Source organism: Scyliorhinus canicula, chromosome 1, assembly GCF_902713615.1.
Source record: "Scyliorhinus canicula chromosome 1, sScyCan1.1, whole genome shotgun sequence".
NCBI lineage: Eukaryota > Metazoa > Chordata > Chondrichthyes > Carcharhiniformes > Scyliorhinidae > Scyliorhinus > Scyliorhinus canicula.
The window spans coordinates 220,976,034-220,991,239 of record NC_052146.1 but is presented as its reverse complement, the minus strand read 5'-3'; the positions used below and the strand labels follow the sequence as shown (position 1 = coordinate 220,991,239).

The 15,206-nt window shown below is 47.3% G+C and overlaps 1 protein-coding gene across 2 annotated transcripts in view; it reads right to left on the bottom strand.

The window, feature by feature from the left end:
• The window catches only part of fndc1 (fibronectin type III domain containing 1), a 251,208-nt gene extending 239,106 nt beyond the window's left edge, over window positions 1-12,102 (bottom strand). For both annotated transcript variants that reach the window (XM_038808240.1, XM_038808250.1), the window contains exon 1: window positions 11,779-12,102. In XM_038808240.1, the coding sequence (XP_038664168.1) occupies window positions 11,779-11,842 (64 nt within the window). In that variant the 5' untranslated portion in view covers window positions 11,843-12,102. The remainder of the gene's footprint in view (window positions 1-11,778) is intronic.
• Between the last annotated feature and the right edge of the window lie 3,104 nt (window positions 12,103-15,206).

Genomic DNA, 15,206 nt, shown 5'->3' with positions numbered 1-15,206 from the left:
AGCGAGACACCATCGACAAACAGCACAATAACCCAGCGAGACACCATCGACAAACAGCACAATAACCCAGCGAGACACCGTCGACAACCCAGCGAGACACCATCGACAACCCAGCGAGGCACCATCGACAACCCAGCGAGCCACCGTCGACAACCCAGTGAGGCACCGTCGACAACCCAGCGAGACATCGTCGACAACCCAGCGAGGCACCATCGACAACCCAGCGAGACACCATCGACAAACAGAGCAACAACCCAGCGAGACACCATCGACAAACAGAGCAACAACCCAGCGAGACACCATCGACAACCCAGCGAGACACCATCGACAAACAGCACAATAACCCAGTGAGACACCATCGACAACCCAGCGAGACACCATCGACAAACAGCCAAATAACCCAGCGAGACACCATCGACAACCCAGCGAGACACCATCGACAAACAGCACAACAACCCAGCGAGACACCATCGACAACCCAGCGAGACACCATCGACAAACAGCACAATAACCCAGTGAGACACCATCGACAACCCAGCGAGACACCATCGACAAACAGCCAAATAACCCAGCGAGACACCATCGACAACCCAGCGAGACACCATCGACAACCCAGCGAGACACCATCGACAAACAGCACAATAACCCAGTGAGACACCATCGACAACCCAGCGAGACACCATCGACAAACAGCACAATAACCCAGTGAGACACCATCGACAACCCAGCGAGACACCATCGACAAACAGCACAATAACCCAGTGAGACACCATCGACAACCCAGCGAGACACCATCGACAACCCAGCGAGACACCATCGACAAACAGCACAATAACCCAGCGAGACACCGTCGACAACCCAGCGAGACACCATCGACAACCCAGCGAGACACCGTCGACAACCCAGCGAGACACCATCGACAACCCAGCGAGACACCATCGACAAACAGCACAATAACCCAGTGGGACACCATCGACAACCCAGCGAGGCACCATCGACAACCCAGCGAGGCACCGTCGACAACCCAGCGAGACACCATCGACAACCCAGCGAGACACCATCGACAACCCAGCGAGGCACCATCGACAACCCAGCGAGACACCATCGACAACCCAGCGAGACACCATCGACAAACAGCACAATAACCCAGCGGGACACCATCGACAACCCAGCGGGACACCGTCGACAACCCAGCGAGACACCGTCGACAACCCAGCGAGACACCGTAGACGCCCAGCGGTGAGACACCGTCGACAAACAGAGCAATAACCCAGCGAGACACCGTCGACAACCCAGCGAGACACCGTCGACAACCCAGCGAGACACCGTCGACAACCCAGCGAGACACCGTCGACAACCCAGCGAGACACCATCGACAAACAGCACAATAACCCAGTGGGACACCATCGACAACCCAGTAAGACACCATCGACAACCCAGCGAGGCACCGTCGACAACCCAGCGAGACACCGTCGACGCCCAGCGGTGAGACACCGTCGACAAACAGAGCAATAACCCAGCGAGACACCGTCGACAACCCAGCGAGACACCGTCGACAACCCAGCGAGACACCGTCGACAACCCAGCGAGACACCGTCGACAACCAGCGAGACACCGTCGACAACCCAGCGAGACACCGTCGACAACCCAGCGAGACACCGTCGACGCCCAGCGGTGAGACACCATCGACAACCCAGCGAGGCACCATCGACAACCCAGCGAGACACCATCGACAAACAGCCAAATAACCCAGTGTGACACCATCGACAACCCAGCGAGACACCATCGACGCCCAGCGGTGAGACACCATCGACAAACAGAGCAATAACCTAGCGAGACACCGTCGACAACCCAGCGAGACACCATCGACAAACAGCCAAATAACCCAGTGTGACACCATCGACAACCCAGCGAGACACCATCGACGCCCAGCGGTGAGACACCATCGACAAACAGAGCAATAACCCAGCGAGACACCGTCGACAACCCAGCGAGAAACCATCGACAACCCAACGAGACACCATCGACAACCCAGCGAGACACCATCGACAACCGGGCGAGACACCATCGACAACCGGGCGAGACACCATCGACAACCCAGCGAGACACCATCGACAAACAGCACAATAACCCAGTGGGACACCATCGACAACCCAGCGAGACACCATCGACAAACAGAACAACAACCCAGCGAGACACCATCGACAACCCAGCGAGACACCATCGACAACCCAGCGAGACACCATCGACAAACAGCACAATAACCCAGCGAGACACCGTCGACAACCCAGCGAGACACCATCGACAAACAGCACAATAACCCAGCGAGACACCATCGACAAACAGCACAATAACCCAGTGGGACACCATCGACAACCCAGCGAGACACCGTCGACAACCCAGCGAGACACCGTCGACAACCCAGCGAGACACCGTCGACGCCCAGCGGTGAGACACCGTCGACAAACAGAGCAATAACCCAGCGAGACACCGTCGACAACCCAGCGAGACACCGTCGACAACCCAGCGAGACACCGTCGACAACCCAGCGAGACACCGTCGACAACCCAGCGAGACACCGTCGACAACCCAGCGAGACACCGTCGACAACCCAGCGAGACACCGTCGACAACCCAGCGAGACACCGTCGACAACCCAGCGAGACACCGTCGACAACCCAGCTAGACACCGTCGACAACCCAGCGAGACACCGTCGACAACCCAGCGAGACACCGTCGACAACCCAGCGAGACACCGTCGACAACCCAGCGGGACACCGTCGACGCCCAGCGGTGAGACACCATCGACAACCCAGCGAGGCACCATCGACAACCCAGCGAGACACCATCGACAAACAGCCAAATAACCCAGTGTGACACCATCGACAACCCAGCGAGACACCATCGACGCCCAGCGGTGAGACACCATCGACAAACAGAGCAATAACCCAGCGAGACACCGTCGACAACCCAGCGAGACACCATCGACAAACAGCCAAATAACCCAGTGTGACACCATCGACAACCCAGCGAGACACCATCGACGCCCAGCGGTGAGACACCATCGACAAACAGAGCAATAACCCAGCGAGACACCGTCGACAACCCAGCGAGAAACCATCGACAACCCAACGAGACACCATCGACAACCCAGCGAGACACCATCGACAACCCAGCGAGACACCGTCGACAACCCAGCGAGACACCGTCGACAACCCAGTGAGGCACCGTCGACAACCCAGCGAGACACCATCGACAAACAGCACAATAACCCAGTGGGACACCATCGGCAACCGGGCGAGACACCATCGACAACCCAGTGAGACACCATCGACAACCCAGCGAGACACCATCGACAAACAGCACAATAACCCAGTGGGACACCATCGACAACCCAGCAAGACACCATCGACAACCCAGCGAGACACCATCGACAAACAGCACAATAACCCAGCGAGACACCGTCGACAACCCAGCGAGACACCGTCGACAACCCAGCGAGACACCATCGACAACCCAGCGAGACACCATCGACAACCCAGCGAGACACCATCGACAACCCAGCGAGACACCATCGACAACCCAGCGAGACACCATCGACAACCCAGCGAGACACCATCGACAACCCAGCGAGACACCATCGACAACCCAGCGAGACACCATCGACAACCCAGCGAGACACCATCGACAACCCAGCGAGGCACCATCGACAACCCAGCGAGGCACCATCGACAACCCAGCGAGGCACCATCGACAAACAGCACAATAACCCAGTGAGACACCATCGACAACCCAGCGAGACACCATCGACAAACAGCACAATAACCCAGCGAGACACCATCGACAACCCAGCGAGACACCATCGACAAACAGCACAATAACCCAGAGAGACACCATCGACAACCCAGCGAGACACCATCGACAACTCAGCGAGGCACCATCGACAACTCAGCGAGGCACCATCGACAACCCAGCGAGACACCATCGACAAACAGCACAATAACCCAGCGAGACACCATCGACAACCCAGCGAGACACCATCGACAAACAGCACAATAACCCAGTGAGACACCATCAACAACTCAGCGAGACACCATCGACAAACAGCACAATAACCCAGCGAGACACCATCGATAACCCAGCGAGACACCATCGACAACCCAGCGAGACACCATCGACAACCCAGCGAGACACCATAAACAAGCAGTGAGACATCAAAGTCACCAGGAAGTGAGACAACTCCGACATCACCAGGGGCAACATGACCTATATTAAGTTCCAAAAAACACAAACTAAAATCTTCAAGATGGAGGCACAGCATCTTTGAACCTATGCAAAACTGTAAACATTTTTCGAAAAAAAAAACAAGCTATAAAAGATAAGTGTTTAGTTTAATTATAAAAATCAATTATTAGTCTTTTAAGTTAATGTGGAACGGTTATATTGATATGGAGGCTTTTTTTTTTAAGAAAAAGGGATCTTATATTGTTATTTTATTGATAAAGAGTGAGGAACCTATTGTTATGATATATATCCTAGGGTGCCACATTCACTGACTTGTATTTATTCAATTCATTTCCTCAACAGAATAAATGCTGAATAAATTCTCCCCAAATTAACTAATTCTAAAAAAAAATAAAGAATTAAGATAAGATTACCAGAAAGAGTACTCTATTAAAATTTCACTGATATCCAAAGTGAAATAAGCAATCACTCATGAAAACCAATTGAACGTTTAGAATGTTTAAACATGACTGACTGAATTTCACCAATGATATTTCAATGAACTTAATAGGTCCAAAACCATATTAGATGGCATAATCCACTCCAGAGATTTGAGCACATAATCAGTTCAGTACTGAGTGAGTGCTGCATTGTTGCTGGTGCTATGCTTTGGATGAGATATTGAGACAAAGCTCTGACTGCCTGTTCAGGTGAGAACTATTCAATGTAGGGCAGAGAGTCCTCCTCGTGTGGTGGCTAATATTTATCCCTTAATTCGTAAATAGACCAGATTATCTGGTGATTTATCTTGTTATTGTATGCAAGAGCTTGCTGTGCACAAATTGACTGCCTTTTTGCTTGGATGACCGACTATATTTCAAAAGCACTTAATTCACTGTAAAATTCTGAACATCAACAGATGCTAAATGAATGTGAGCTTATTTCTTGTAACAGATTTCTCTTTTAAATGATAATCAACATTTTTATATTTATATTTCCTGTTTTTCTTTGACCACAATGCCCATCATTCAAAATCCAACTTACATTTTGTTTAATTCATTTATGGAATGTGGATGGTGCAGGCTAGGCTATCCCTAGTTGCCCTTCAGAGGTGATGGTGAGCTACCTTCTTGAACCCAATGCAGTCCTGGAGGTTTAGGTATAAATGCAATGTTGTTAGGGAGGGATTTCCAGGATTTGGACCCAGCGATGTTGAAGCAACAGTGATATATTTCCAAGTCAGGGTGATGAGTGACTTGGAGGGGAACCTCAAGGTGATGGGGTTCCCAGGTATCTGCTGCTCTTGTCCTTCGAGGTGTTAGTGGTTGTGGGCTTGGAAGGCGCCATCTAATGAACTTGGCAAGTTACTGCAGTGCATCTGTGGAGATGGTACACACAGCTGCCACTGTTCGGAGGTGGTGGAGGGAGTGAATGTTTGTGGAAGGAATAGCAATCAAGTGGGCTGCTTTGTCCTGGATGGTGTCAAGCTTCTTGAGTGTGCACTCATCCAGGTAAGTGGAGAGTATTCCATTACACTCCTGTTGATGATGAACAGGCTTTGGGGAATCAGGAAGTGAGTTACTCACCTTAGGGTGCCTTGTCTTAGAGCTACTCTTATAGTCAAATGTATTTATGTGGCCAATCCAATGTATTTTCTGGTCAATGGCAACCCCAGGATGTTCATAATGGGGGATTCAGCGTTGGTAATGCCATTGAATGCCAAATGGCAATGGTTTGATATTAAGCAGGATACGCTGGGCCATGAGGTTAGATTGTGGCCGAGTACACTTCTGCTGTTGCTGATGGCCCACGGCATCTCATGGATGGCCAGTCTTGAGTTACGAGATTAATTAAAAATCTATCCCATTCAGCACAGTGGTGCCACAATGGAGGGTATCCTCAATGTGTAGACGGGACTTTGTTTCCTTGAGGACTGTGCAGTGGTCACTCCTACCAATGCTGTCATGGACAAATGCATCTGCAGCAGGCAGACTGGTGAGGATGAGGTTAAGTATGTTTTCCCCACTTGAAATGAAAAATGAAATGAAATGAAAATCGCTTGTCACAAGTAGGCTTCAATGAAGTTACTGTGAAAAGCCCCTAGTCACCACATTCCGGCACCTGTTCGGGGAGGCTGGTACGGGAATTGAACCGTGCTGCTGGCCTGCCTTGGTCTGCTTTCAAAGCCAGCGATTTAGCCCTGTGCTGAACAGCCCCTGCTGACTTGTTGGTTCCCTCACCACCTGCCGCAGTCCAATCTAGCAGCTCGGTCTGTGATGGACATTGAAGTTCCCCACCCAGAGTACATTCTGCACCTTTATCACCCTCCGTGCTTCCTCCAAGTGGTGTTCAACATAGAGGAGCACTGATTCATTAGCTGATGGTGGACAGTATGTGGTAATCAGCAGGAGATTTCCTTGTTCATGTTTAACCTGATGCCATGAGACTTCATGGGGTCCAGAGTCAATGTTGAGGACTCCCAGGACAACTCTCTCTTGACTGTATACCACTGTGCCACCACCTCTGCTGGTTAGATCCTGCCGGTGAGATAGGGCATAGTCAGGAATGATGTTATCTCATATTGAAATGTGAGAGCTTGTGTTGGGAATGATAGATAAAAAACCTTTGCGCTTGGTACTTTTCTGAATAGCATGAGAAAACTATGATATACTACTTGTTTTAGTAATAGTTTCTCAAAGAGGTGCAATACAGCCACATAAAGGAAATACAGCACCGTGAATCTATTGAACAGAATAGTTCTGTTCCATGACCCACAGAAGACAGAATAATGGAACCCAATGTCAGTCAATTAGTGCATTCCTATTGGCCAGTTTCCACTCTCTTACCAATGATAACCTGCATTGTAACACTGTCACCTGTGAGGGAACCCAGAAACCACTTTCCACATGTTCACAGGAAAGTCTGAACACCACCAGCCCAATCTGATGCAACTTCCAAATGTATTCAAAACTGTCCATTTCTCATGCATTCTCCAGTTTTAAAAGTTTGGCACTCATTTCAGCAGGAAGTATCAGCTCTTCAATAAAGAAAGGCATGCGTGAATGGAATGTTTTTAATAATTTCAAATAGATTTTTAAATTCCAGGAAATTGAACAAAATAAATAATAGCATCCATAAAATGATTGTCTGACTATGATAAAACAAATTGAAATCGGTATCTCACTTTATCCAATACATATAAATGGCTTATTTTTTTATGGAAATGGTTTAAATACCTAGAAAACGTAGTGGGATTCAGTCATTTCAAAAACAGATTTAAACAAGCAATCTGTCTGCATGAATTAGCAACATGATTATCTAAATCTCTCAAGTGTTAGGCTTTGAAAAATACTGCAAGGATCTACTTTTTTCATACTTTTGCAAGATATGGGTTTCACTGGTTAGGCCAGCATTTGTTGCCCATCAATAATTGCCTTCGAAGGGTTAACGGTGAGCTACCTTTTTGAGCCACGGCACTCCATGTGGTGTAGGCACACCCACAGTGCTGTTAGGGAGTTCCAGCGTTTTGACCCTGCCACAATGAAGGAACGGCGATATAGCTCCATGTCAGAATGGCTTGGAGGAGAACTTGCAGGTGGTGTTGTTTCCATGCATTTGTTGTCCTTGTTTCTTCTTGTTGATGAAGCTCATCGGTTGGAAGGTGCTGTTGAAGGAGCCCTGGTAAGCTGCTGCAGTGCAGTATTTTAGATGGTACACAACATGGTACACACTACTGCCACTGTGCGTTGGTAATGAAGCGAGTGCGCATTTAAGATGGTGGGTGAGGTGTGAATCTAGTGGGCTGCTTTGCCCTGGATGGTGTTGAGCAGCACTCCAGGCAAGTGGAGAGCGTATTCCATCACACTCCTGACTTGCACCGTGTAGGTGGTGGGCGGGCTTTGGAGAGTTACTCGCCACAGGCTTCCTGAGCTTTTGTAGCCACAGTATTTATATGGCTAGTCCAGTTCAGTTTCTGGTCAATGGTAACCCCCAGGATGTTGATGGTGGTGGATTCACAGATGGTAATGCCATTGAGTGTCACAAGGTGCTGGTTAGATTCTCTCTGATTGGAGATGGTCATTGCCTGGATACAAATGTTACTTGCCACTACCAGTCCAAGCCTGAACATGGTCCAAGTCTGCTTATTATAATAATCGCTTTTCGTCACAAGTAGGTTTCAATGAAGTTACTGTGAAAAAGTCCCTAGTCGCCACATTCCGGCGACTGTTCGGGGAGGCCGGTACGGAAATTGAACCTGCGCTGCTGGCTTTGTTCTGCATTACAAGCCAGCTATTTAGCCCAGTGTGCTAAACCAACCCCTGTTACTGTGAAAAGCCCTGAGTCGCCACATTCTGGTGCCTGTTCAGGTAAGCCGGGACGGGAATTGAACCCACGCTGCTGGTCTTGTTCTGCATTACAAGCCAGCTGTTTAGCCCACTGTGCTAAAGGGGCTGGTTTATGGGCATAGACTGCCTCAGTACCTAAGGAATCCGAATGGTGCTGGATATTTGTGCAATCAACAGCGAACATCCCCATTCCTGACTTTATAGCGGAAGCAAGGTCATTGATGAAGCAGCTGAAAATGGTTGGGTCTAGGACACTACCCTGAGGAACTCCTGCACTGATGTCCTGGGACTGCCAAATCTAGACTCTTCTGGTTGTCTGGAGGAATACAGGGGAAGATCAAACAGAATAAGAAAGTATACGATAGACACAGAGAACAGAGTGTTACAGATAGCCTAGACAAGTATAGGAAGTGCAGGGACGAGGTAAAAAAGGAAATAAGGAAATCAAAGGGAGGCTATGAAGAAGATCAGCAAGTAAAGTTAAAGAAAACCCAAAGATATTTTACCAATATATTAATGGTAAACGGTTAGTTAAGGAAAAAGTGGGACCTATCCGAAATGAAAAAGGGAACTTGTGTGGTAGATGCAGAGGCCGTGGGAAGGCTTTTAAATTAATATTTTGTCTGTGTTTACAAAGGAAATGTATAACACAGATATAGTAGTCCAGGACGAACACTGAAATATGGGATAGGATAATCATAAAGAGAGAGAAACTCATCAAAGGGTTAGAATATTTGAAAGTCGTTAAGTCACCAGGGCCAGATGAATTGTTTCCGAGGCTATTGAAGGAGGTCAGGGAGGAGATAGCAGATGCTCTGAGATTATTTTCCAATCCTCACTAGATACAGTGGAGGTATTGGAGGGCTTGAGAAACGCAAATGTAGTTCCATTGTTTCAAAAGGGATCAAAGGAAATGACAAACAATTATAGACCAGTTAGTCTTATGTCAATGGTGGGTAAATTAGTAGAATCAATCCTGAGTGATCTGTCACATAGAAAGGCATTGACTAGTCAGGGATAGTCAGCATGGATTTGTTAAAGGAAGGTCTTGACTCACAAATTTGATTGAATTATTTTGAGAAAGGGACAAAGAGTTTTGATGAAGGCAGTGCAGTGGATGTTGTATGCATGGGCTTTAGCAAGGCATTTGACAAATTCCCACATGGCAGATTGGTCAAAAAAGGTAGAAGCCCTTGGCTGTGGACCGGGTACAGAAAGGTGGGATTAGAAAGCACTCCTGGGTGCCCTCTGGCTGGCATGAACAAGTTGGGCTGAATGGCCTCCCTTCCTTGCGTGCTGTAACTTTTTTATGGTTCTGTGACTAAGATGATTGACCTCAAGCAACCATTTTTCTTCATGCTAGCTATGAATCCAACCAGTGGAAGAGTTCCCCACACCACCATCCCACCCCCTAATTTCCATTGACTCTAGTTTTGCTATGACTCCTTGATGTCACATTCAGTCAAATGTTGCCTTGATGTCAAGGACAGTCACTCTCACTTCAATTCTTGATTTCAGCTCTTTAGTCCATGTTTGGACCAAGACAGTAATGGGCTGAGGAATTAAGTGGCCCTGGCACAATCCAACCTGAGCATCAGTGAGCAGGTTCTTACCGAGTAAGTACCACTTGATAGTACTGTCGACAACCTCTTTGATCACTTTGTTGATGGTCCAGAGAAGACTAATGGGGCACTAATTTGTCCTGCATTTTTTTGACAGGGCATACCTGGACAATTTTCCATATTGTTGGGTAGATGCCAGTGTTGTTGTACTGGAACAGCTTGGCCATGGAAGGAGATTGTTCTGAATTACAAGTCTTCAATATCATTGCTGGAATATTGACAGGGTCCATAGTCTTTCAGCATCTTCAGCCATGTCTTGTCACCACATGGAGTGAATCAAGTTGGTATTTGTGATGCTGTGTACCTCAGAAGGAGGCTGAGATGGCTCGTCCACCTGGCGCTTTTGGCTGAAAAGCAAATGCTTTTGTGCTGGGCTCCCCAATCATCGAGGATGGAGTTAACTCTCCTCCAGTTAGTTGATCCATTTTTCACCGCCATTCACAACAATCTCACATCTTAACAAAGTGCTGATGAATCATTTGAATATTAGCTGCAATTAAACAGCATTGTTGCACTAAATTTGAAGCCATTTGGTTAAAGTCAGATTTCCTCAGTTATACTGATAATAGAAACTTGAAAACAAAGCCAATTATTAGGGTGTCAATGGTCATAGCAACTTTAAGATATAGTATACTTAATTAGATTTAAAAAGTAGGATATTTTGGCTTCGTTTATTACAATAAAAAGCAATAAAACAAAAATCAGAACTAAATGATTGCAGTCTTCAGGGAGTGATTTATAAACTGATTTGGAGGAACAGCAGAAATGGATAGCAATCAATGACCAATCAGATCAGACCATTTTAAAAAGAACACAGATAATTGAATCAAAATTTTTTTTACAACAAATGTTTTCAAGGCTCACTTTGCTAATAAAAGGATCAGTCAACTCAGGATAGTGTCACTGCCCAAGTCTAAGCTGGAAGTCTCAATTTGATCAATCTGCATCTAAAATCCTCTTACAGTCAAATGTGCACTTTTTAATTTTAAAAAAAGCAATTCTAAATATTGTGAATTGGTAAAATGCAATGGGGAAAACACGTTTGTGATATTTCAGCAATGCAAAAGCTTGAGAAAGTATTTGAAAATTCGAAACTCTGCTTGATTCACAAATTCAAAAATAGTTCTGAATTAACAGGATTGTAACTGAAGCTCTTCTGTAAAGATGGGACTCTCAGGTCTGTAGGAGAGAATGACATGGCAACAAGTGGGGGTGGGAGGCTCAGTCAGCACACTGCATTCAGAGTTTGTATCAGTTGCTGGGATGATTGTCTTCAGCTCCAACCCAGCCCATAATCAAAAGAGCTTCTGAATAATCACCTCAGCAGACCCAGCCTCACAGAAACAATCTACTCTTAAATGGCTGAAAATCACATTGCATTAAAAATAAAGAAAGCGAAATAAAATCAAATTACTGCCCAGATAGAATGAAAAAAAAATTACCAGACAAGACAACCATTGGTAAAAAAAAACATTTGGAAGTTGCTCTTCCCGCTGACAAAGTTAAAGATTTGTAAAGCTTTCTCATAAGTTTTCCTTTAAAGTTATTTATTAAACACATCATTACCGGACAATATAAAAGTCCTACCTTCTTGCGGTTCTACAGCCAGGAGAATGACCAGGAAGGTGAGGCAAGTTACCGTTCTGAACATATTTGGGTGTCGATGGCGAGAGCAGCGGCTGATTTTGGGCTGTAGCTCCCAGACTCTCCGCTCGCAGGGATCAGGAGCACTCAGGTATCCCACAAGAGGAAGGCTGTTCCACACGCACACACTCCCAACAAACCAGCTCTCAATAACCCGCCCGAAAACCACTGTCTCCCCCCTCCGACAGACAGTGGGAGCACCGATCCCTCTCAACCCACTCCCGCTATCGATCGTGTGGCAGGCGTCCTGAAACCAGTCTCCCAATGTCCTTGCTCAGGATGAAGAGAAGTTGTGTAAAGCAATGTTACTGGGCGGGAACAGATTGCGCGAGGATGGATGGTTTTCCCCACAGTGTAGAAAGCAGCCATTCGGCCCATCGAGTGTGCACCGACCGTCTGAAAGTGCAACCTACGGAGGTCAACTCCCCTGTACCGCCACCTAACCTGCACATCTTTGGACTGTGGGAGGAAACCCACTCAGACACTGGGAGAATGTTCAAACTCCACACAGTCACCCATGGCTGGAATTATACTCTGGTCACTGGCACTGTGAGGCAGCAGTGCGAACCACAGTGCTTCAGTTTTTTTGCAAGTTTGCAACTAGAGATGTGTGGGAAGTGCAGTGATAGATGCTACACCCAGCGTAATACGACCAGTGGTGGCACAGTGGTGCAGTGGTTAGCACTGCTGCATCACGGCGCCGAGGACCTGGGTTTGAATCCCGGCTCTGGGTCACTGTGTGGAGTTTGCACCTTCTCCCCATGTCTCCGTGGGTCTCACCCCCACATCCAAAGATGTACAGGGAAGGTAGATTTGCCACGCTATATTGCCCCCAATTGAATTTTTTTTTTAAAGACTGTAGCACAGTGGTTAGCACTGTTGCTTCACAGCTCCGGGGTCCTAGGTTTGATTCCCCGCTGGGTCACTGTCTGTATGGAGTCTGCACGTTCTCTCCGTGTCTGCCTGGGTTTCCTCCGGGTTCTCTGGTTTCCTCCCACAGGTCCTGAAAGACATCCTTGTGAGGTGAATTGGACATTCTGAATTCTCCCTCAGTGTACCCGAACAGGCGCCGGAATGTGGCGACTATGGGATTTTCACAGTAACTACATTGCAGTGTCATAAGCCTACTTGTGACAATAAAGATTATTATTATTAAGAAACTGGAGCAGAATGAGGCTATTCGGCCCATCGAGACTGCTCCTCCATTCAATCATGGATGATATATTTTCTCATCCCCATTCTCCTGCCTTCTCTCCATAAACCCCTGATCCCCTTAGTAATCAAGAACTTCTTTATCTCTGTCTTAAAGGCACTCAGTGATTTGGCCTCCACAGCCTTCTGCGGCAACGAGTTCCACAGATTCACCACCCTCCGGCTGAAGAAATTCCTCCTCAACTCAATTTTAAATGATGGTCCCCTCAGCCTGAGACTATACCCTCGGGTTCTAGTCTCTCCTACTAGTGGAAACATCCTCTTCATGTTCACTCTACCTAGGCCTCGCAGTATTCTCTAAGTTTCAATGTGATCTCCCCCACCCCCACCCCCCATCCTTCTAAACTCCATTGAGTACAGACCCAGAGTCCTCAACCGCTCCTTATATGTCAAGTCTTGTGAACCTCCTCAGGACCCTCTCCAAGGCCAGCGCATCCTTCCTTAGATACGGGGCCCAAAGCTGCTCAGAATATTCCAAATGAGATCTGACCATAGCCTATACAGCCTCAACACTACATCCGTGCTCTTGTATTCTAGCACTCTCAACTTGAATGTGAACATTGTATTTGCCTTCCTAACTGCCAACTGAATCTGTATGTTCACTGTTGCTCGTTTTTCTTTCCCTTAATTTGCTCTGTTTTAATTACCTTTGCTCAAGAGTCGCCAGGTATCTTTCTGATACCACCACAAGGTTCAAAACCGAATACTGATCAATGACTCGATACACCAGTTAGTAAGTTTTAAATTAATGCACATTTATTTACACACACAGTCAATTATTACTCATGCATGAACTCTACTCGCTAAACTACAACTACTACTAAAAGCCTATACTTAGCTTCGGGGGGCCCACTCAGTCAGAGGAACAATGGCCGTTGTCCGGTTCTGAGGCTGCTGGCTTCGAACTGCTATAGAATAGTAGCTAGGAGCGCCTATCTCGTAGCGTGCGTTGACCTTAGACTTACTTGGCTGGTGCTTGGTGGGCCTCTCGTCGTTGAGAGCCAAAGGCCAAGGTGAAGATGGAGAAATAAGAGTAAGAGCGAACTGATCTTGAGGACTCTGCTTTATAGTCCCCAGGGTTTTGCGCCCTTCTGGCCGGACCCTGGACTTGGCCCCAATTAATTGGACCATGTCCCAATCGTTTGTATTGATTCTCTCCAATAACGGGGTCGTTCCCCAATCGCTGGGCGGACTTTAGGTAACCGTTGGCCTGCTTTTGTTTTAGTCTCCACTGGCGCTGGGGAGTCTGTCCTGGTACCAATTGTTTCAGTGTTACTTTTTGTCCCCAGAGATAGCTCATTACTATGCTAATGGCATGTAGTTTCAGTTCTGTCTGGGCTCTGCAAGTTCCAATCCACAGGAAATCTTGTACCTGTTTGTTCTCCTAATGCTGTCCATTTTTCCCTGCACTCTTTGCGAGTATCCATTTTGGAATCGGGACGTGGCCACCTCAGGTGGCTACGCTCCCTGCTTGTGATCCTCAATGCGAAGCGTGAAGGATCACCCTACTGCGATGTCTTTGTTCACTGACCAAGCGGGCACCCATGACTAGGCTCTACTCTGATCCTAACTATGCAACGTATTTTTAACTAAACAATTTTACATACACACATCATCAAAACTCTACAGGGGTGCTATGTCATTAAGGACATGCATTACAAAATAAAAAAACTGGAACCTCTAACTATTCTCAATAAACTATCCTCACTCAAAAATATCCTAATATCTTAACTGTACAAAAATAGCAGCATTCAAATTTCTCTGGTTTGGCAGTCAAACACAGAGTTCACATTTCTTTATTCAACAAACGAACACACACAAAACAAAAAACGAATGTACTTAAATCCATGTCAAGAGGTTCGGGGGTCTGGTGGAAACCGAAAATAGGGGATCTAATTCTGTATACCGGGGTGCGAGAGCGGTAGGCTCTCCTTTGCCATTTCTTCATTTGAATGGTCTGCACGAAACTGCAAAGTATCGCCAGTGCTAAAAGTGCTTCAACGACATATGAGAGGGAATACCAAGTGATAAACTTATCACACCAGGTCGGGGTACTGTTGACTGTTACTGGGCTCTGTTTACTGTGGGGGAGTGAATCATTGACGGCCTGTGAGGTGGGGATGAGGGGGTTAGCGTTCGCGCACAACCAAAGGGATCCT